The 23,070-nt window shown below is 41.2% G+C and overlaps 1 protein-coding gene across 2 annotated transcripts; it reads left to right on the top strand.

The window, feature by feature from the left end:
• The first annotated feature begins 8,476 nt into the window (after positions 1-8,476).
• On the top strand, positions 8,477-21,161 carry SEH1L (SEH1 like nucleoporin). 2 transcript variants are annotated; one of them, XM_035317533.1, is made up of 9 exons: positions 8,477-8,644; positions 10,855-10,905; positions 11,821-11,967; positions 12,856-13,067; positions 14,376-14,474; positions 15,528-15,668; positions 15,984-16,141; positions 16,812-16,962; positions 20,383-21,161. In XM_035317533.1, exons 1-9 carry the CDS (start codon positions 8,534-8,536, stop codon positions 20,570-20,572), a joined length of 1,260 nt encoding a protein of 419 aa, XP_035173424.1. In that variant the 5' UTR covers positions 8,477-8,533; the 3' UTR covers positions 20,573-21,161. The 2 variants fall into 2 exon arrangements, with proteins under 2 accessions (XP_035173424.1, XP_035173425.1); XM_035317534.1 differs by lacking the exon at positions 20,383-21,161 and adding an exon at positions 18,766-19,854.
• The last annotated feature ends 1,909 nt before the right edge of the window (positions 21,162-23,070 follow it).

Raw genomic sequence — 23,070 nt, 5'->3', positions numbered from 1 at the left:
GGGGCATAATTCCTTGTGGACACCTGGAGTTGCAAAATAATAAAATTTAGGTGAAGGAAAAGTTCCTTCTCTTCGTTGTTGTTGTTTTCTTTTCCACACAGTCTTAAAACAAAGGTCCCATTTTCTGGCCTTTGGCAGATTGTAAGCATGTTAGACCTGGTCCCCAGACCTGGTCCCCAGAATTTTTTCGCCAGGAACACGATTCAACAGAGCAGTCATCTGGTTCTTTAGCTTTGAGGATGCCGAGGTGGTCCCCGCTCTGAGAAGAACCACTTCCTAGCCTGTTTCTGAAAATTGTTGCCTAGGCCTGAAGTCTGAATTTCCTTTCTGTTACGTGAACATCCAGAGAGACTCATCCTCCCTTCTCAGTTGACTTTGGTGCAGCCAATCTTAAGATTTTCACTACTCAGTTGCCGAGCCCAGATTCTCGTAGTTTGAGAGGGATTGCACTCCCCTTTCATGATACGGGAATCCCATTTTTCTCACTCAAGGGTGAATGGTGTAAGGCACTTTGAAATCATTGTAGGTTGTGGTTGTTGTCAGTTGCCTTGTCAATTAAGGCCATGCAAGTACCTTCTACTGTTTCATCTTCCCTTTCACTTGTTGTCTGGTTACTACTCAATATTACAGATTTGGTGAAATGCCCTAAAAAACCATTCCTTTTCAGTGTTAACATCTTGTGTTTTTTTGTCTCTCTAGGGCTGCCAGTAACTGACAAGGTAGAAAGATGTGCTTTCCTCTTTCAGTCTGGAGAAGTTAGAGGCAGTGCCCATTTACACTGTGACCAGGGCTCTGCAATGGTGCAAGTCTATCTTCCTACTTCAAGTTCAGTGATGCAACCTGAGTTTAAATTAATGAACTTTCAAGGATTCAGGCAATTTAAAGCTTTTGGACAGTGACAATTATTTGAAAACATTCCCACAGGTTTATTTTCTTCATTGACACTTGTTTGCTCTCTCCATCTCATTCAAAGCAGTCAGGACTGGTTTGCTTCTCTCTTCTCTGGAAATTTGCACTGGGAACCATTGTTAGAATCAGAATCCCGATCAAAGAGCATGATGGAAAAATGTTGCACTCCAAGTTGGAAATGGGAGAGGAAAATGTTCATCTATACGTAAGAATTGTACTCAAACAGCTGATTACACTTTGTCTGACACCTGAACAGATGCTTACACCTCTTATCTTTCTACCTGAGAAGCAACAGGTAGCTTCTATGTTTCCCTTGGGGATAGAGTACTCTTCTGTATTTTGCTTCTACACAAACAGTTCAAAAATTTAAAGTCATGTCAGTCAGACAACTTTGCACGGCACTGTATGTTCCCTCTCAGATACATCAAGCCCTGAATGCAAGACCAGACAAGTAAATAATGCCAACATGTAAAACTAACTTGGAAACACATTACTTTTTGGCCCTTTGTGGGGCTTAACTGTACTCCAGTGAGAAGAAAGTCTTCTGGTGTGAAGTGAAATTATACCTCTATGCCACACTGACTTCTTTTTTGGGGGGGAGGGGAGGAGGGTGGGCAAAATTCCTTGTGGACACCTGAAGGAGATGCAAAATTATAATAAAATGTAGGTGAAGGAAAAGTTCCTTCTCTGTTGTTGTTGTTTTGGTTTTGTTTTCCATACAGTCTTAAGCCGAAGGTCCCATTTTCCGGCCTTTGGCAGATTGTAAGCATGCCGGAACACTTCACATTACGTAGATCATATTGGTCTGAAACGATAGTATCATACCTATAGTCTGCTGCAGGCTGAAAAGTAGCCTATGCCTCTGGTACTCTCTTATGCCATTGCTTTGTTACTACATCCTTGTAAGGCTTCAAAAGGGAAATGAAGTTATCCTATTCAGAAGAAACACCATCCGGAAGAAACTTCAGTTGTTAGGGCCTGAATTCTCACTGAAAGCAAAGGCGGGTATAGAATCATAGAGTCGCCTGAGTTGGAATGGTCCCATAAGGATCATTGAGTCCAGCTCCTGGCACCACACAGGTCTACCTAAAACCTCAGACCATGTGACTAAGTGCACGGTCCAAACGCTTCTTAAACTCCCACAGGCTTGGTGCAGTGACTACTTGCCTGGGGAGCCTGTTCCAGCGTGCAACCACCCTCTTGGTGAAGAGCCTCTTCCTGATGTCTAGCCTAAACCTCCCCTGCCTCAGCTTGATGCTGTTCCTGCGGGTCCTTCCACTAAAGAGAATAGATCGGCGCCTGCCCCTCCACTGCCCCTCGTGAGGAAGCTGTAGGCGGCGATGAGCTCTCCCCCAGCCTCCTCTTTTCCAGGCTGAACAGGCCGAGTGTCCTCAGCCGCTCCTCATACGTCTTCCCCTCGAGGTCCTTCACCATCTCGGTAGCCCAGGATCTTACTGACTTGAAGAAAGAGGCTTTAATCTAGCCTGGTTTGTTTACTAATGAAGGAGCACGAAAGAGACGCGTCCTCGTCTCTGAAGAGGAGGTGAAGGAACAGCTAGCGCAAGGAACACAAAAATCAGTTGTGCCAGACTAGTGTGTGGTGTATCTGAGCTTGGAGACTGCAACCCTCTTCAAACTTCCACATCTAGAGGAACACTTTGGCTGCAGCCTAAAAGCCACGTGTACATAAGCTCCCCCAAGCCAGCCAATCTTCTTCCCATGACCTGCCAGGAAACAGCAACGTAGGCCTGTCACCAAATTAAAGCCCAAAGCTTCAGCCCAGTCCTTGACCTGAATAGTGAGGGAGGATCCGGATCCTGGCATTTAGGCATGATAGTTTATACGCAGCCGAAGTACATAGTGTAGTCAGAGGTCACGGGGCTAGATTTTGAAAAGTCCTACATAACAAAGAGATCTCAGAGAAGCAAATTTAAAACTCATTAATGTCAAGAACAGTAATTGTGATTGCTATATTCTTTATCTGTCGTGACTAGACAGATGAGAATCTATGATAGCAATTTTGCCTTTAAGGTCATTTTCTTTTTTCTCTTTTGTTAATTAGTTAATTAATTAATTTTATTTCTTTATTTTAACAGGCTCTGTACTGATCTTCCTCACAGAACGACTAACAGAAATGTGACCCTTGTGCACCTTTTGTAGTTAATTCATGAGGTCAACTCTAACCACTAAGCCCCTTGTCAGGTTATTTCTCTTAGGGGTAAGGAGCAGTTGACATTAAAAGACTGAAGCCAGGTAGATGAGCCTATTCCCCAAGGTCTCTTGGCTCCACCCTTGTTAAGTGAAATGTGCCAGGTGTGGATCATTTGACCTTTGCTATATAGGCAGCATGAGGGGGTGAAGGGGGAATTGCTTCCTCAAGGGTGCTTGAGGCTTTGCTTGTTGGGGGTGCTTTTCTATTTTCTACTGTGGTGAAATGGACTCAGCGTTCCCCAGGGGGCTGCTTTTTCTTCATGTTTTCAACCATCTCTGCAAAATAGTTTTAGAGACTCTACGAGCTAGTTACATTGGTGGTGCCTCCTCAGTGCAGTAAAACCCTGGTGGTACTACTTTACTGTGAAGCAGTTTGGAAGTGACTCAGGTTCAGCAGCTGGCAGGTAAGTGTTGCTGGGTTTTACAGCTCTTTAACGTTGAGGTCTTTGAGTACTTCCTTCCCCTTGTCTGTTTGCTGTGAAATTACTTATGTAGATTCTAAGCTGCCTTCCCAGCTTAAAAAAAAAAAAAAACTCAGAATGTCAAGTGCATAGAGGTAAGTCTGACCTTGAAGAATGTTCTGAAGCATTTGTTAAGGTTGAACATCAGGCTGTGTGAAAAAGGTGCCTTAATGTGAAATCAAATTTTGCCTTGTGGAAAGTAGAAACAGATTTGGATAGATACTGGTGGTATTTTCATTACTTGCACTAAGTGGATATTCAGAGAATGCGCGGTTCATAGAAGAAATGCTGTCTTCACAATATGCAGGTCAAAGGCCTTTCTATTTACTAGAAGCTATAGCTTCATGGAGATAACTTTAAAGAAATACATTACTGTTGGTTGTCTCCCCTGACCCCTCCATAGATTGGCTCCCTGAATAAAAAGTGTAAAAGGTGTAACGATTAAAAGTTTCTGAGGTTAGGTCAAGGGAAGATGTTTTTTTCCCACTTCTTAACTCTCTTTCTGGGAAAAAGACCTGGAAAGACCATGAGGAAAACAGTGGATGAATCTGCTAAACTACACTGGCAGTAGGAAGAAAGTCTCCTCTTCCTTACAGGCCTGCATCTTGGTGGTGGAGAAACTGTACAAAGAGGTCCACCAAGTTAAACAGAATTTATCTTGATCCCCACCCGTACAAACGAGTGTCTCAGCTATCAGAGATGAATGTCTTCCTGTGCAAGAAAGACAATAGAGTGGGTATAAACTGTATGCCACCCTGTGGTTTTATCTACGTGACGCTAGAGAGGACAAGAGAAAATGTGATGGAAAACGGACCTCAACACGAAAGGCACGGGTAAGTGAGTTGCAAGAAAAAATATATGGGAAGGAGGGATTCCATGAGAAGCTTGTAGCTCCAACGTGCAGAGGGCAGTCTGCGGTCCCTGCCCCGGGGCACCCGCTCGCCCCGGGGTGCCTGCTCCTCCCAAGGGGAGGAAGTTCTGTGGTGCACAGCAGATCCAAAGCCACAGTTGGGATCTGAAGGTGTCATCTTAGCTTGACTGGCTTATGAAGTTGCAATTATGCAGAAAAATATTAATGTTTTCCATGCTCTTTTGCCGTAATGTTTTATCTGTGGTGGTTAGCAAAGGTCTTTTTTTGCAGTCCAGTGGCAGGAATGTGTTCAAGTACTTCTGTGGGCATGCAACGTATGTTTTAGAGATTTGCAACCTCCTCCCTTCCACGAGAGGAGACGTTATCAAGTCTGAAGTTATGTATCTCCTATGGAGAATATGAGCCCCACAAAGTAAACATAGTTGTTCCTCTTGGAGGTGGTACATTTGAATCCAGAACTCATCTTTAGGGCAAGACATTAAGCTCTTTATGTTAATAGGAACATTAGTTTTTTCTGCCTGGAACACGATTCAGTAGAGCAGTCAATGATTTATTTAGCTTTGAAGATGCTGAAATGGACCCTGGGTTCAAAAGAACCAGTTCCCAGCCTGTCTCTAAAATGAGTTGCTTAGGGCTAAATTCTGAGTTTCCTTTCTGTTACATAAATATCCAAAGAGACTCATTGTCCTGTCTCAGTTGAGTTTGGTGCTGCTTAGTCTGAAGGTTTTCAGTACTCAGTAGCATACCGCAGACTCTCCTATTTTGAGAGGGATTGCATTCCCCTTAAATAATATGGGAATCAAATTTTTCTTTCTTAAGGGTGAATAGTGTAAAGCACATAAACCACTGCAGATTGTGGTGGTTGTCAATTGCCATGTAAATTAAGGCCATGCAAGTACTTTCTACTGTTTCATCTTCCTTTTAATTTGTAGTCTGGTTACTGCTAAATGTTACATATTTGGTGAAATGTCCTAGAAAAAAAAAAAAACACTACTTTTTAACAACTTTTATTTTTTCCCTCTAGGTCTGCCAGTTGCTGACAAGGTAGAAAGAGATGGCTTTTCTCTTTCATTGGTGTGAACTTAGAGGCAGCGCCAATTTGAACTGTAACTGAGGCTCCGCAATGATGCGGGTCTATCTTACTACTTCACATTCAGTGATGCAACTTGAGTTTTTGTTAATTAACTTTCAAGGATTCAACCAATTTAAAGCTTTTGGACAGTGACAATTACTTGAAAGCATTCCTACAGGTTTATTTTCTTCACTTACGTGTTTGCTATCTCCATCTCATTCAAAGCAGTCAGGACTGGTTTGCTTCTCTCTTCTCCAGAAATGTGCACTAGGAGCCATTGTTAGAATCAGAATCCTGACGTAAGAGTATGATGGAAAAAAATATTTTTATCCAGGTGAGTTACGGTAGCTTTCCAAAACTTGGACTATCCTTGAGATATTCAGACCAGCATGTTCTTATCGTTATGCCTCCTGAATACCTTTCAGGTTTTGTCTAAGGTTAAACTACAGATAATTTGTTAATATCCACAGATCAAGTTAAGTGTACATGACCCATGGGGCACAAGTGTGTATGAAGTGTACCATCATATGCCAGCTCATTGGCAGTAATAACCTGGAAAGACCATGAGGAACCCCCAGTGGAGGAATTGGCTAAACAACTCTGGCAGTAGGAAGAAAGTCTCTCTTCTCTAACGGCCTGCATCCTGGCTGTGGAGAAACTATGTGAAGAGGTCCACCAAGTTAAAGATAATTAATCTTCCTCCCCACCCATACAAACCAGTGTCTCAGCTATCAGGGCTTGGTGTCCTTGTGTGCAAGGAAGGCAATAGGGTGCGTACACACCCCATGCCACCCTGTGGTTTTACCTATGTGACCACAGAGAGGACATGAGAAAATGGGATGGAAAATCTACCTCAATGCTAGAGGCACGGGCATGTGAGTTGGAAGGAAAAGCAACAGGGTGGAAAATAGGCTCTCTGAGAAACTTGCAGCTCCAACTTCCAGTGGGCAGCCTCTGGTTGCCAGATCACTGAGGTACACTCAATACCAATATAGTCCCAGTGACAGGCCCAGTGGCCCCTTCAACCCCTGAGATGGGCCCCAAGGCTAAGCCAGTGAAACAAACTGTGCCAGTATCAGTTGCACCTGTAACCAAGATGAAAAAATAGTATTGAGAGTCAGATCATTTAGAATGCAGAGAAACTCCTGTTAAGACTTTGTAAACTGACCTACATGGAGAACATGAGGTTGGGCCATCAGAAGAACAGGGGGATGAAGATGAAGGTGCTGCAAAAGCAACGGTAACTTGGTCCTGCTTAACAATTTTGATTTCCTTTTATGATAAGATCGCCCATCTAGCTGATCAAGGGAAACCAGCTGATGTAATCTTCTTGGACTTCAAAGATTTTGACAGACATCCCATAGGATCCTATGGGACAAAATGTCCAGCATACAGCTAAACAAAAACATCACCTGATGGGTGAGCTGACAGGCAGGGCTCAAAGTGTTGTGGTAAATGGGGCCACATCAGGCTGGTGGATGGTCACTAGTGAGGTCCCCCAAGGCTCCATTTTAGGGCCAGTCCTATTCAATGTTTTTATGAACGATTTACATGTAGGAGTTGAGGGTGTTTTGAGCAAATTTGCCAATGACACTAAGCTTGGAGGTTATGTGGACTATGAGGGTGGAAAGTCCTTGCAGAGAGATCTGGACAGATGGGAGAGCTGGGCAATTGCCAACCGCATGAAGCTTAACAAAAGCAAGTGCTGGGTCCTCCTGCTGGGACAGGGCAACCCTGGCTGTACGTACAGACTGGGTGACAAGATGCTGGAGAGCAGCCCCACAGAGAGGGATCTGGGGGTTGTGGTTGACAGCAAGTTGAATATGAGCCAGCAGTGTGCCCTGGCAGCCAGGAGGGCCAACCGTATCTTGGGGTGCATCAAGCACAGCTTTGCTAGTCGGTTGAGGGAAGTGAGTGTCTCACTCTACTCCACACCGGAGTGGCCTCACCTCGAGTACTGTGTGCAGTTCTGGGCACCACAGTACAAAAAGGATGTAAAACTGTTGGAGTGTCCAGAGGAGGGACGCTCTCCTGTCAGCTGTGAAGGAAACGTATCCCTTCAAGGATGAACTTGCATGTCTACCTAAATAAATGTAAACTGACCTATTTGCTTTGATGCTAGAGACTGTGGACAGGGGTAGTAATTTTTATTCTAAATCCTGTCTCATTTTTCATTCTCTGTAACTGAAAACATACTCGTTTTTTTCCCTGAACTTGGGTGACAAAATATTTTTCAATATCTTAACTCCTTCTTATGTAGTACCATTAAAATAATTAAATCCTAGCATCTTAATAGAATCACCAAATCATTAAGGTTGGAAAACACCCCCAGGATCATCTGGTCCAACCATCCCCCTACTGCCAATGTCACCCACTAAACCATGTCCCTAAGCACCGAGTCCAGCCTTTTAATGCCACAGCACCCCTTCAAGTCTAGGATTGTTGTGATTTACCTCAATCTAGTATCGTTATTATCGTTCCTTAATGGATCTGGGTACCCGTGTACCTATTTGTGTTATGAGGTCCACTAATTAAAAATGTGCGTTAGTGTGTTAAGTGCTTGTGGGAAGTGTGCAGCAGAAAATGGTGCTGTGGTCTCCAGGGCAGCTCCACCGGTTACTGTGGAATATAAGTAGCAGTTTGTAAAAATGAGTGCGCTAAAGATCAACCCCGGACTGCCAGGTGCATTCCACAAGCGGCTGGATAGTTTCGCGTCCATTTTTGCCAAGCCTTTGGAAATCCCCGAACAAATTCACCTCACCAAGCTGACCGCGCGTCACTCTTTATTGCCAAACTCCAGAACGACCAAAATCCATCTCAAAACCGAACCGAGGCGGCGAGAAAACCACCACAGGAACGGGGACGGCACACGGCTCGCGTACCGCTGACGGGGGCTGAGCCCCAGCGGCGCGTAACCGCCATTTGCCTGCCCCGCCCCGCGTCCCCGCCGGGGGCGTGGCGGTTGGCGGCCGTTGGAGGCGGCGGTTGGCAGGGCCGGGCCGCGCCGCCATGTTCGTGGCGCGCAGCATCGCGGCGGATCACCGCGACCTCATCCACGATGTCTCCTTCGACTTCCACGGGCGGCGCATGGCCACCTGCTCCAGCGACCAGAGCGTCAAGGTGAGCGGGGGTCGTGCCCGGGGGGCTGCCCGCAGCCTTCCCCTCGCGGCCGCCGCCTCTCCGCCGGGCCGCGGGGTGAGGCTGGGGGAGGCCGTGGGGGCCGCGGCTCGTTGCGAGGCTTCGGCTGTTGTAAGGGGGTTTCGTGACGGGAGCTGGCGGAGGAAGGCCCCGGTTCGGTGGGGAGCGGCAAGGGGCGGGCTGAGTGCGCCGTGTGCGTGCTGTGGCACGCTGGCAGCGAAATGCCCGAACTTCATGCTCCATATAAAATCATTCGGAGCGAAAAGTTAATTGCTTTCTCCATTTTCTTTAAATACATAGTCAGCAAATGGACAAAAACGCCTGAGTTACACAGTGAGATTAAGCGAATTTAATCTGCAGACAGCAGTTGTATTTGATAAACCTGAGAAGTGGATGGAAAAATTGCCTTTCTATACAAAGCAATGTCAAATGTGGATCAGACTTTAAAACTGCCTCTTGTGGTTTAACTCTGGTGGGGGGGCAAGCAGCACCGTGCCTTCCTCACTCCCCCTCCTCGAAAGAACAGGGGGAGAAAACACAATGGGGAAAGAAAGCTCAAGGGCTGAGATAAGGACATGAAGACCACTCACCAACTACCATCACAGGCAAAGCAGACTCAGCGTAGGGAGTAAAATACAATTTATTGCCTATCACTAGCAGAGTAGAGCAGTGAGAACTACAAACAAACTACAAACACCTTCCCCCCATCCAGCCTTCTTCTACCTCCTCCCCCCGAGCAGTGCAGAGTAATGGGGGAATGGGGGCTGTGGTCAGTCCCTAATGCTTCGTCTCTGCCGCTCCTTCTGGGTCCCTCTCTGCCCCTGCTCCACGTGGGTCCCTCCCACGGGATGCCGTCCTTCCCGAACTCAGCCTGCGGGGGCTGCCCACAGGCAGCAGCTCTCCAAGAACTGCTGCCACATGGCTCCGTACCACGGGGTCCATCCCCCAGGAGCAAACTGCTCCAGTACGGGTCCCTACAGGTGGCAGCTTCCCCCAGACCCCCTGCTCCTGCGTGGGCTCCTCTCCACGGGCTGCAGCTCTGGCCTGGGGCCTGCTCCTGCGGGGGCTCTCCATGGGCTGCAGCCTCCTCCAGGCCACATCCACCTGCTCCACTGGCGGCTCCTCCACAGGCTGCAGCATGGAGATCTGCTCCATGTGGGACCCATGGGCTGCAGGGGGACAGCCTGCTCCACCAGGGGCCTCTCCCTGCAGGGGAACTGCTGCTGCATGCCTGGAGCATCTCCTGCCCTCGTTCTGGATGCTGCAGGGCTGGCTCTCACTCCTTTCTCCCAGCTGCTGCTGCACAGCAGTTTTTTGTTGTTGTTCTTTTTTTTTTTTTTTTTTTTCCTTCCTTAAATCTGCTCTCTCAGAGTCCCGGCCAGCATCCCTCATAGGCTTGGCTCTGACCAGCGGTGGGTCCCTTTGGAGCTGGCTGGAGCTGGCTCTGATCTGACATGGGGCAGCTGCTGGGCTCTGCTCACAGAGGCCACCCTGGCAGTCCTGTCCCACTGGCACATGAGCCCAGTACGTACAAGCAAGCAGCCTCTTCTCTGTGATCATGTATTAAGCAACAAGTTTTCAAAAAGAAATCATCAAGATGATTAAGATATATAGGAAATTGACAAAAAGAAAGGTTAAGGGACTTGAATGTGGTTTTAAGTCAATTGAGAAATACTAGAAACAAAAATAAGATCCCTTACTCCACTAGCTTCATTTGGATTCATTCAGTGGGACTCGGTGATCTTTTTAGACCCCTTCCAATTGAACTATTCTGTTCTCTTCTTCCTGGGGTGATTTTCAGGGGCCACATCAGGGGTTTGGGACCGCCGTGTCTGAGGATATATATACCATGGTGAGGACCGTGGGAGCAGTACAATAAAACTAAGTAATTTACTCCTGGAATAGAAGATAAAAATGGAGTGTTGAAAATTGTAACAATTTGTTTTCTCTGAGTAACATTATTTAAAAAAGATACACTTCACATGATTATGGATTTTGTGGGTGTATGCCTGATCTCCATGCCTGTTGTAGGGCTCTTCAAAGTTGGGTGAAATGTGGTTGTATACTGGACTAGGTAGAGTTTTCCAGAATAAAATGTTCAGTGACCTTTTTTTTTTAATGGTTGTGCTTTTTGGTACTACCCAGTAAGCTTTACACACAAACTGTGTGATTGTATTTTGATTTCTCAATAGGTCTGGGACAAAAGCGAAAATGGGGATTGGCATTGCACTGCGAGCTGGAAGGTGTGTATTTATAATCATTACACAGTGATCCTCATTTTTATTTTTTAGAAACATACCTATTTTTTGCGGATTTTAGAGTAGAAATTGCCTCACACTTAAAGCAGAAGCTAGCATGCAGTTTCATACTATTAGTACATACTTACATTGACAGTCTTTGTTATCAGTAAACACAGTGGTAGCAGTGAGGAAGAAAAGGAAGAGATCTGGCTGGTAAATGTTACAGCACCTGACTGCTGTATTATTTTCCATAACCTTTCTGAGAACGGTACATAGAAACTAGTTCAACAATGTAACTAATTAGTGCATTCAGCCTCCGATTTGTCCTTACACTTGTATAAAACAGAACATAATGCACATATATATATATTACTGTATATATACAGTAATCATTGTAAACGGAAGTGCAAGTGAAACTTTTGAATTCCTCTTTAGAAAAAGAAGCATTCACTTGACTAAGTATCAAAGAGGAGTTTCTTGTAAAGAAGAAAAAGATAAGTGGTGCCCTGCACGTGCTTTGGAAAAGTACAGGCAAGCTGGGAATGGGCATGGTAGTAGCTGAAAATTGAAAATGAAGCTGTACTTTATGCGTCAAGGCAGAACCATAGCTTGCAACTAGTTTTTTAGAACTTGGGGTTTAAAGGAATAATAAATAATGCCTTGAAATAAGCTTGTAATAATATCTTTTAACAGTTAATAACAACGAAACTTGGCAGTGTTTACAGAAATAGACAAATTCAGCAGTTGCATTGAGCTTTATAAAATATTGTAGGCTCCATAGGAATGGTGTTACTACTTCCTACAACTTACTTCTGCTTTACAGCAGGCAGTCCTGAAAATGTACTTAAAAATCATTCATGATCGCTTGGAATAATAAAATGTTTTTCTAGACTGTAGCCTTTCGGTGTTATCTTCTAGACACATAGTGGATCTGTGTGGCGTGTAACATGGGCCCATCCTGAATTTGGGCAAGTCCTGGCTTCCTGCTCTTTTGACAGAACAGCAGCTGTGTGGGAAGAAATAGTGGGAGAGTCAAATGATAAACTCCGAGGCCAGAGTCACTGGGTAAGATTTTAACATATTAATTCACTTTTTCTGTGTTCTCATATAAACAGATTTGCTGTGCCACACTGATTTGTTTGCTTGTCATAATGGGCCGAAGCTTTAAACTGTTCAAACTCCAAAATTAAACAGAAAATTGGACATAAAATTTCCCTAAATACCCAGTTACTAGACATTTGTAGTTTTGCAACATACTTGCTATTCCTGAAACAGAATGCGGTCTGTTTTCTTCTGATAACAAAGTGTTCTTGACTTTCCAATGTTTTGTTAATTTGTGGCAACACTCCAAAATAGAGTGAGTATTTTTAAAACATTGAGGCAGACAGCTAAATGGCAATATCCAGGCCAATTAGTGTGACTACTGTTGGTGTTTCTTAATCAGATGTTCCTCTGCAAACTTGCAGACAAACAGTCTCGGAAATACTTGTTGTTTTGGTGCTTCTCTTGGAAAGTGCTTCCTGGTAAACTTCAATAGCACTGAGATTAGAAAGCAGGGTTGCTAGGCCTCGCAGCTGATACTGTCACCAGTATGAACAGTGAGGACAGTTTTGACCTGCATGTGGGCAATACTTTTTTATCGCTTATATACTTATCTGTTACTTTTTTTTTTATTTTTATTTTTTCTGAAGAGCATAATCTAAACAACTCTGGTTGGTATCAGTACTTTGATATCATGGGATGCATGTCCCTTCTTGAAATTGCATCAGTGCAGTGATTTATCATTTCTTTTTAAGTTGTATAAAGGTTTTTTTAGTTCTTGATGGAAGAGGTAAGCGATCCTAAAAAATGGTATTGTCAGACTTGGCTTTTAGGGAAGAAAAAAAAATTGAAAAACAGCTTAGGGAATACATTTTTGATGGAAACTTCAAGAATTTCTGCCTTTCTTTGCAGGTAAAGAGGACCACGCTAGTAGACAGTAGGACATCTGTAACAGATGTGAAGTTTGCTCCCAAGCACATGGGTCTTATGTTAGCCACTTGTTCAGCAGATGGAGTTGTAAGGATTTATGAAGCCCCTGATGTGATGAATCTCAGTCAGTGGTCACTGCAGCATGAAATCTCATGTAAGCTAAGCTGCAGTTGCATTTCTTGGAATCCTTCAAGGTATGTTAGTAAAGCTGTAGTTGTTGTCTTATGACGGGTTAAACAAAAGAGCCAAAGAGTTAGTTCTGAAATTTTGTAGGATAAATCCTACAGTACTCATGCAGAAAGCTGAACATACATTACTAAAATCTGGAAGAAAGCTGCTGACAGCTCTCTTAATAAAGCCAGTTTGGCTGAGCCACAGAAGTGTTAGAAAAAATCCTCCCATGCCCTGTGAGGATGTATTCCTACCTTAATTATTTGTAGCAAGTAAGGAGCTAAAGAACTGTGGAGTGCTCTTTATTTATTCCACAAAAATTAACTGTCCTGGGGAGGACCTTATCGCACTCTACAGTTGCCTTAAAGGAAGCTATAGTGAGGATGGGGTCGGTCTCTTCTCCTGAGCATCAAATGATAAGACATGATGAAGTGTCCTTGAGTTGCACTAGGGAAGGCTTAAGTTGGATATTAGTAAAAATTTCTTCACTGAAAGGGTTATGTAGCAGTGGAACAGGCTGCCCAGGGAAGTAATTGAGTCACCATCCCTGGAAGTCTTCAAAAAACGTGTAGGTGTGGTGCTTCGGGACATGGCTTAATGGTGGGCTTGGCAGTGCTAGGTTAAAGGTTGGACCAGATGGTCTTAGAGGTCTTTTCCAACCTAAATGATTGCATGATTCTATGATGAAGATGTCACAATAGATAATAATTTTGATGCCACTAACAAGGACACATACCCTTGCCAGTGCTAGGAACCACAAGCCTTGTTAACGCAAATACACAGTCTAAGGGATGTGTTGTTCCTGTAGTTGTATCCTCAGGGGCAAAATGATTTACTTCACCTGCTTGGACAGAAAGTAGTAGGAGAGGAATGCGATGGGTTTGTCCCAGCCCAGGAGAATACATAAATAATCAGTGCTGAAGGTTCAAAGTACAGGCTTTATTGTTGAAACACCCCAGGGAGTTGTGTTAAAAGCTGATTAAAAACTACAACTTGTACACGTTTACCCTTTGTAATCCCTCTTTCCCAAAACCTGAATGAAATCCTACTAAATCCGTCACTGAGAGTACTGCATAGGATGCAGGCTCTGCCATGTAACTTACAGCAAGTACTTAACTGAACACGCATATATAAAATTAATCTTTGTTGTATGAAGTGGGCATTCAAGACAACAAAATTGAGGTAGCACTGATAACCATGAGTAGTACTTAGTAATTTTTCCAGATGACTTGTTTTTCTTTACAAATGCATGTCTTAAATTTTAAAAATGGCTTGGTTTACTTTTTGTGAAATAATTTGTAAAGGTAACAATATTTATTTTTTATTTCTAGCTCTAGAGCACATTCTCCAATGATAGCTGTAGGAAGTGATGACAACAGTCCAAATATATTGGCAAAGGTTCAAATTTATGAATATAATGAAAATACCAGGTATGCTAAATAGCAGTGTATAATATCTGTGGTATCTTAAAATAGTTTGTAATGTGGCTTTTTGTTTCATTCCTGTTGTTACATGTGGATCGGAGTGTTAAATAATACTGCTCAGTTTTGTCTCTAAGACTTTGGATGGGAGATTCACCTCAGAATCCTTGCTGATGCTAATGGGCATGTCAGATTTTGATAATTTTGTTCTATCCCAGCACAGAAATTCCAGTGTTTTTACCAGCACTTTAAAGGGAGCTGTTTCTACTTCTACTGTTTTTTATCCTTAATTTTGCACAAGTAATCAGTAGGGCCAAAGTTGATGTTTGAAATGTGCTGAACTAAGCATTGTTTTGTTGAAGATAATAAAAATGGTTTTAAAAGCACATTTATAACGACAGAATGTCCTGCGAGTTACTAGCATTCTGTAAAAGTTGATACAGCTAAGAATTCAGAACCAAAAAATGCCAAGAAGTGCACACACAATCACTTTAAATTAAATGATGGCAAAGAACCAGTGTTTCATTGCGTGGTGGCCATGTGCACAGAGCCAAGGTGTTCTGTGTATTTAAACCTAGTTTCTGACAATGTTCTTTGTGCATTAACAAATAAGGAAAAGTTGTTGTAACTTACCTTGTGGTAAATAAGAAAATGAAATACGTTAGTTACACAGCAAAGAAAGCAGACAATGGTCTGCGTACAAGCATGGAAAATTAATAAGTTTTTGGGGTGTACATTAATTTTAGATTGTGAATGGAAGAATCTTTTTTTTTCCTCTTTTCCAACTGTGGACAAAAATGTTCATTGTACTGAAATCCTTTTTTTTTTTGTGTGAGTTAGCGTGCTGTTGGTAGTAGTTGATGTATCTGATGTATTTAGTTTCTGAAGTCAGCTTGTAACAACATAATAACGGTGTAATTTATGTTAAGAAACTGATTTTAGTTTTGCAAGTCTCATTATGTATATTAAGTCAACTTTCCCTGTTTTGCTGTGTCTGGTTTCTATAATTTGTGTCACTGGTGATTTTGCTGGCACTAAAAGTTAATTTCTCGTGCTCTACAGGAAATACGCAAAAGCAGAAGCTCTGATGACAGTCACAGATCCTGTACATGATATTGCTTTTGCTCCAAATCTGGGAAGATCCTTCCACATCTTAGCTGTAGCAACCAAAGATGTACGAATTTTCACACTAAAACCTCTAAGGTGAGCTTAAAAGGAAGACCAGAAGACTGTCGTTGAGTATGATGTGATACATACTACATACTCTTTGGTAGTATGTGGGAAGCATAAGAAGTAATTCAATATACACAGGATTGCTTTCTAGCAGCCTGATTTTTGAAGTTGACAAAAAGTGAGCAAGACTTTAATTATGTCTCAATATCTTTTAATGTTCCTACTTTATTGCTCTGTAATTGTTCTGTAAAATCCTTGAAGGATGCAGTCCTCTCTTTTAGTCATCGTGTTCAAGCCAGACCTTTGAATAGTTGCATGCAGAACTGTCACTTTTCTCTTCAACAGGAAAGAATTGACTTCATCTGGAGGATTAACAAAATTTGAAATTCATATTGTGGCACAGTTTGATAATCACAATTCCCAGGTGTGGCGAGTTAGCTGGAATATTACGGGCACAGTGCTTGCCTCCTCTGGTGACGATGGCTGCGTTAGGCTCTGGAAGGGTAAGAATTCTGTTCATCATCCACTTGAAGTGCATTAGGCTTGTAGTATTCTGAATAAATTTGAGCAAACAATACATTTTGGAGTAAAATTTTTAAGATCCTTGAATTATATATATTTATATTTACAATTTAGAAAAAGCAAATGGCTTTCTGGGCTGGAACACTTACTTGAACTTTAGGTTGCTCTAAATAGTTGTTACTGTACTTTATCTGATAACCTCAAATTGTTTTACCAGATCACAGCAATGTAAAAATGTACTTTTAAAAAACTTAACACATACTGAATTACTGTCTTGGCCAATTGATAATACCTGAAATTCTATTTTTAGTTACAACATTCAGGCAAACTGTCTTCTTTTTCCTCGTGAGCTTTTTTTCCCGTTTAAATTTCCAGAAGCATCAATAAAAATTAGTTGCGGTTTCCTTATCCATTCTTACTTGTTTCTCAGCATTTTTAGTAAAGATAAATCAAATTCATTCTCGGTACTGAACAAAAGTGAGATTTAATTAATGGGTAGGCAGAGAATCTGAGGCAGCCTCAGCTGTTTGAGATACTTATGTTGGTACTAAAGTAAAATTCTGATTTGCGCCAGATGCATAGCATCTTAGCTGTGCCAAAAGCTAAGCTTCAGAACAGAAACTAACAGTTTTTATATATGTATATTTGCAGCTAATTACATGGACAACTGGAAGTGTACTGGTATACTGAAAGGTAACGGGAGTCCAGTCAATGGTGGTTCCCAGCAGGGAATTTTTAACACCTCTCTAGGTTCAGCCAATACGAGCTTACAGAATTCACTAAATGGATCATCTGCCAGCAGGTAGGCTAATTGGTAGAGAGGTTGAATTTCAGTAAATATTTTCTTCTCTCTTAATTTCACTTAATTTTTGTGTTTTATATATTTTAAAATGCAATGTCATTTGCTCTGTGAGTACAAGCTATTCTGACTTGGCTTTGTGTTGCCTGTTACGCCAGTATTAAGAGGACAATAAAACCATAAGTTACACTGAATTACTCTGTATAAATAAGTTATGTAAACAATTATTTTCACATTTAGTTCTTTCACAGTATTAAAACCAAAAACCAACAAATTTTCTGGAAATAGTTTTGAACAAGGAGAAACTTGATCACACTGCTTTGTAACTGCCCTTGTTTGAGATGCATGTTTAAAAGTTAAGCAAAAATACCAGCAACAAATTCAGGTTTTCACTTGGATAATGTAGCAGAAAGAAAGCAGGAAAAGATACTTAATTATGTATAGTTTCAACAGTCATGTATGCTAGTATTAGTTTATTTTACTTGCATTTTTCCAGTTCTGACGTTAATTGAATACAAGTTTGTTGGTTTTTTAATCTTCTTCCTTCATATTGAATTCTTACTGCTGATTTGTTTTCTCTATTGTGTTTTTATACTGCAATAATTGCTGTTAAGGAGGTAAATTTAACTGCGTTAATTGAATATGATTTTAAACTTGTGCACACTAAACTCTGAAAATTAGTGAATCCTGCATTTGTAAGGTGATGTCTGCACAGGTTATGTGCTGTATAAGGACTGGGTGTGGCCAAATTCCACAGCAGAAAATTCCAAGTTATAGCCCCCATTTCCAACTACTAATATATACATATATATATATACAAAAAAGTAAAATACTCCTTTGTAAAGTACTAGGGCAGTTTGCTTTTGGAGCGTGTTGATATTCCCCACCACCACCCTCCTCCGGCAGTTCTGGCTTCCAGATCCCAAGCTTTGTTGAACAGAGAAAGGCATTCACATTAAGTCTCCAAAAAGAAAGGAGGGCAAAATGGTATCAGTCATCTGGTTCCAGATGCTCTGTACCTTACACCAAAATGCTGGAATGAAGTCCTGTCTTGGACATATGATACCCAAAGCTACATAATTGTTATCTGGGCTCCTGCAGGGAGATGCAGGCCATTTTATACTTCTTTAGCATAGGCTGTTGTTTAATAATCTCCTTACTGAGGACTACTGCTGCCAGAAAGGCTACCCTGCCCTCCCCTATCCTACCCCACCACAGAGTGCTTGTTCTCTTCTCCCCTACGCTGGTAGTCAGCCATTGTGTGAACTGAAACAGACCATTATTTTAGACTTCCTCCATTGCTCTGGGTTTTGAAAGTCAGGTATTTGAATTCACTTTTTGTTAGAAAATTAAGTCTGTGGCTGTGGAATTCAAGAACATGCTCCTAGGACAGAGCCATGCTATAGAAAAGATGCACGTTTTCTCTTGCAATCACATTGACAAGAACACAGTTGCTTATTTTTTTTGGAGGGGTTATTAACAAATGTGGTAAAGATTTATTTACTGACATTTGACTAAATTGGTATGCTACACAACTTATTTTGTCTGATACTGTAGATGCTATGTTTCAATATTTAGAATATTTAGACATTTAAACACACAGAATAGCTAAAGCACAGGCAGATTTAGGTCTCTGGAAAACACAGTCATCAAAGTGGGTTCTCAACCAAAATAGTTTTAAAATGGATGGTGTAGATAGTAGAAAAAGAAGGCAGTAGGGTTATGTTGTTATGCTGATGTAATGATGTATGTCTAGATTTGTGATACAATTTCCCTTCTCCATCTGTATTATGTCCTTTTTAACAGAAAGCAGAGCTGATACCAAGCTAACTGGAGTAACTTTGGTGTTTTGCTGCTTGTTGCATGCACACAGGAATGGAAAATGAACTCCTTTTTCCCCTCCCCAACGCCGTTTGACCTCTCCCAAGACACCAGCAGCCTGCTAACTACTAAATGCTATTCAAAAACCTTTTTAAAACACGTTGTGTACTTTTTTGTACTAGGCCACACAGTTTGATACCGTTGAAACTCCTGATAGAAAAATACTTAGGAGAGGCTTCTTGTTTAAAACAAAACAAAACTTCCATCAGAACAATTTTTTTGAAAAGCTTGACAAATTAAAAGACTAGTTCTTGGTTAAAAATGAGAATCTTAATTGGGATGGGAGGAGGGAAGTGACCATTAAAGTAACTTTAATTAAAATTGTTTTAATAACTGATATGTTTTACATTTCATAGTGTTTAACACTTGATTAAGATTCCTAAACATCACAAGTTTGTAACTGCTTTGTAATATATGAAACTGTTTTAAAGGAATTAAGAAAATTGTGTTTTGAAAATTGTACAGATGGTAGCTTTTGATAGTTGGGTATTGCTTCATTTAAAACTTAGTATGACTTCAAATGCATGTTTTGTAAGTACTGTCATACTTTCTTCATTCTAACTAAGAGAAGTACTTTTTCTGATGTGTTTGTACATTCCTATGGCAATGGTTCCATGGAGTAACTAAAATTGAGTGTAGTATCTAAAAGTGCAAATAATTGAGCCATACAAAAACTGAAACCAAAATGCAGCTTGTTGTGGATTGTCCCATTCTTTGGTTAATTGTATAGCTATTCTCTTACGCAAGTCCACAGAACTGTAAACAAAACAGAAAACATCTGTAGGTACCTAACATAGTTATACTAAAATGCACAAGTATTACGGGTAAGTTCTAATAAAAATGACAGAAAAATGAGATGACATGGTGTAATTCTGAGTCTTGCATTCACTGGGAATCTTAAATTTACTCTGAGGATTTTGCAGAAATACATAATACACACAAAGACTGTATTTCATTGAAAGTCATTATTCTCTGTAAATGTACATTATCAAATTTAAAGTACTGTAAAATCTATATGATGTTTTTATGTCTATTCTGGAAGTGACGCAAAGTTAATCTGAATTAGATGCATACACAGAAAATGTACTTGCATAGTATTTAATGTATAACTTGTGTTGCAAATGAAGCGTTACTAAAAGCTGTTAACAACTCACGGGAATTCTGGGAGAGTGAAAGCATGTTAATACCTGTGCTACAAAATCCTTTAGATTTCCAAAGCAATCTATCCATTTTGTAAAATGTATGCTAAGATTATATTATTACATTTTCTACGAATTCCAGGGGAAAAGACTGTATTTTTTTTCCTTTAAAGAACAGTTTCCAGATTTGTCTTGTTTTGAATTACAAGCCTTGATTTCTGCTATTACGTTCTATTGGTTTTGGCATGGATATACTAAAGCTTTTGTTTTTTTTTCCAGCATGTCTTTTCTCCCCTTTGGTTCTCCTTGTATTTACTGCCTTTCTCTTTTTCTTGTTTTGTTTTTTGTTTTGTTTTGGTTTTGTTCTTGTTTTGGTGTTTTGTTCCTGTCTTAATTGTTTCAGGTATTTCTTTCCCCCTCTGGATTCCCCACGGGCTGGATCGAGATGGTCCAGTCATGCCCAGCTCCTTCCTCCTCCTCCTCTGATAGAGCACTCTTGCGATGCTGACACTGCCAACCTCCAGTATCCTCACCCTCGCAGACGATGTGTGTCTCGGCCTCTTAATCTATTACCTGAGAATGAAGGGGTTTAATACACGTTGCTTTTAATAAACTTTAAAGGGCCTTATTCTGATGTTTGTAAACACTTTCATTCTGGCTGCTTTTGTGTTTCTTCTCTCCTACAGAAGATTCTCAAAATTCGGGGACTTTTATGCATGTTTTGCAAAACAAACTACAGTATTTGAAACATGTTATTTGTGTTCGTGCATCAAAGGAACATTTTAGTCTGTAGCCTTTGATGAACACATCAACACATACAAACAGTATTAACCACAACCTATTTACAAAGTAGCTGACTTCAAAGTGCCTGCCCTTTTTTCTTTTTTCTTTTTTCTTTTTTTTTTTTTGGAATCAGTTTATTGTAGTCTTGAATTTATTCTTTTCTGTAATGCACTGACAAATGTGAAATGTACTCTCAAAATTAAACGTACCTTCAAGAAGCTGTTGAATAACTAAAGGATGATATTGGATCAGCTTGAATAAAAAAACAAAACCATTCCTGTGTACACTGCAGCAAAATACAATTCGGAGTGTTTGGTTACTTAAATAATTTTCCATCTTGCTGTATAAATATTTAAATTTTATAATTGTGGTTGACTAATAAACTTATTTTAAAAGGTCTGTATTAGTATGCTTTTTGTTGTAATAGTGTGGGGTTTTGTTTTGTTTTGTAACTGGCTGGAGATTCGGGATTCAGATGGCCATTGTGCTCTGTGACTTTTGTGACACATGGGTGTGTTGAAGGTCTGCAGAGGCTGGTAGAGTTGTTAGATTTCACAGAATCACAGAATTGTAGTGGTTGGAAGGGAGCTCAAGAGATCATCGGGTCCAACCCCACAATCAAGCCCTCCCAAGTTTCTTTTCCAGTGATTGAGTAATTCATTTAGGACATTTTGAAGAAATAGTACCGACTTAAGAACCTCCTTTTTGATGGGTTAGCACAGGAGCAGCATCACTGGCATTGACTCAGGTTGGGCTGATGTGAGACAGGCAGGAAGGTAAAACTTAATCAATTACTTAATCAATTACTGCACGGCATTTCTACGGAGCAGCATTATTGTAGGGGGTGTCATTGCCGAGCTTGTTCAGCAGATTGTGCATGGGGAAAGGATAAAATGGGTGTTGTGCAGAAGAAACCCAGGAGTAATAGTGTATTTCCTGGCTGCTTCTGCTCTAGGTATTACAGCATGCTTCAGAATGTGCTACTTCCCAGATTAGGTCGCTAGCATAAGGTAGCTTTGAAGAACTCAGGTTACAGCAAGTTCCTCTGAATTTCACTTGCATTCTAGAAACTGCATTTACTCATATATTGTAAGACCTTCATATGCTTTTGGTCAGATACATCACATTTGTTTCTTGCTTTATCTCTGATGAATCTAGTTCTAATTTACTAAAAGCTGTAGGAGGTAACCATACCATTATGGACTGCTTGCTGGCAGTGCGCAGAGATAGGCTGCTGCTAAGTTTCAGCCAGCAGGAATAGAGCTGGAAAAAAAAAAAAAAAAAAGAAAAAAAAAAAAAAAAAAGTTGTTTATTAAATGCAACCACTTAGGCCTTTTATCAAGAAGTTGATTTTTATGAAACCATGCTATACTTCGCATGGTAAACTCAGAAATGTTTCATGATTAAAAATAAGGTTAAAAGGGAGATGTGAAGTAATATTCCTCTCTAGAGGAATAAGTCATATAAAGGGGGAAGAGAGGGAGATCAAAGCTCACCATACTGGAATTCACTCCTAAAAGAGAAGAAACTGTTTGTGGGTATGCAAGCAGCGAAATGCAATTTTGATGGTTTAAGCCATTTGCAGAATTGCTTTTATCTCTCTTGCTCCCTTCAGTACAGCAATTAACCTTTACTGCATTTCTAGCTGTAACAAGGGGGAAAACCAACAAACAAACAAACAAACAACAACGACAACGAAAAAACAGCTCCTTCCTAAGCAGCTATCACTAAAAGCAAGGTGGCAGTGTCAGTATATATTGCTGTTTCCCTATGATGGAAATTCGTACTGTGAAACCCTAGAGTGTGTGAGGTAAGCCTCAATTACTGCAACATGACAACAACAACAAAGTGTAAAACATATTTAAGAGTAACTTAATGTATACCCATCCTTGGTAAGCCTCAGATCTGCAGGAAAGACTCCTGCTTGCATTTCTTTTAAAAATTGCTTCTGCTGTTCTGGAGCCCAGAATAACCTAGATAAATGGTAACAATCAGATAAATGGTAACTTTCTGTAGTTTCTAATATATATATATATTTGTAGTTAGTTCAGGATGGTAATGGGAGCAGTTGTAAAGGCAACCTGGCTGTAATGGGAAAAGGCTAACAGAAAACCCTTACAGAAGAAATTGCCTGCCCACCTAACTAGCAGGCCTGTGAACCAGAAACACCCTGGAGAAGCACAGCCCACCCCTTTGAAGTGCAGCTGGGCACTTAACAACTGGAGACATCCTGAAAACACCATCAATAAGGGCGAAACCAAGGAAGTGTAACAGCAATTTATCAACTGGAAAGGTGAGAAATAGCCTG

Source organism: Oxyura jamaicensis, chromosome 2 (assembly GCF_011077185.1).
Source record: "Oxyura jamaicensis isolate SHBP4307 breed ruddy duck chromosome 2, BPBGC_Ojam_1.0, whole genome shotgun sequence".
Classification (NCBI taxonomy): domain Eukaryota; kingdom Metazoa; phylum Chordata; class Aves; order Anseriformes; family Anatidae; genus Oxyura; species Oxyura jamaicensis.
This window is presented reverse-complemented; position numbering and strand designations above follow the sequence as displayed.

Coding starts and splice junctions, on each gene's coding strand:
- SEH1L (XM_035317533.1), top strand. CDS start 8,534: ATGTTCGTGGCGCGCAGCATCGCGGCGGATCACCGCGACCTCATCCAC. Junction 10,906..11,820: donor ATTGCACTGCGAGCTGGAAG/GTGTGTATTTAT, acceptor GTTATCTTCTAG/ACACATAGTGGATCTGTGTG. Junction 16,963..20,382: donor AATGGATCATCTGCCAGCAG/GTAGGCTAATTG, acceptor TAATTGTTTCAG/GTATTTCTTTCCCCCTCTGG.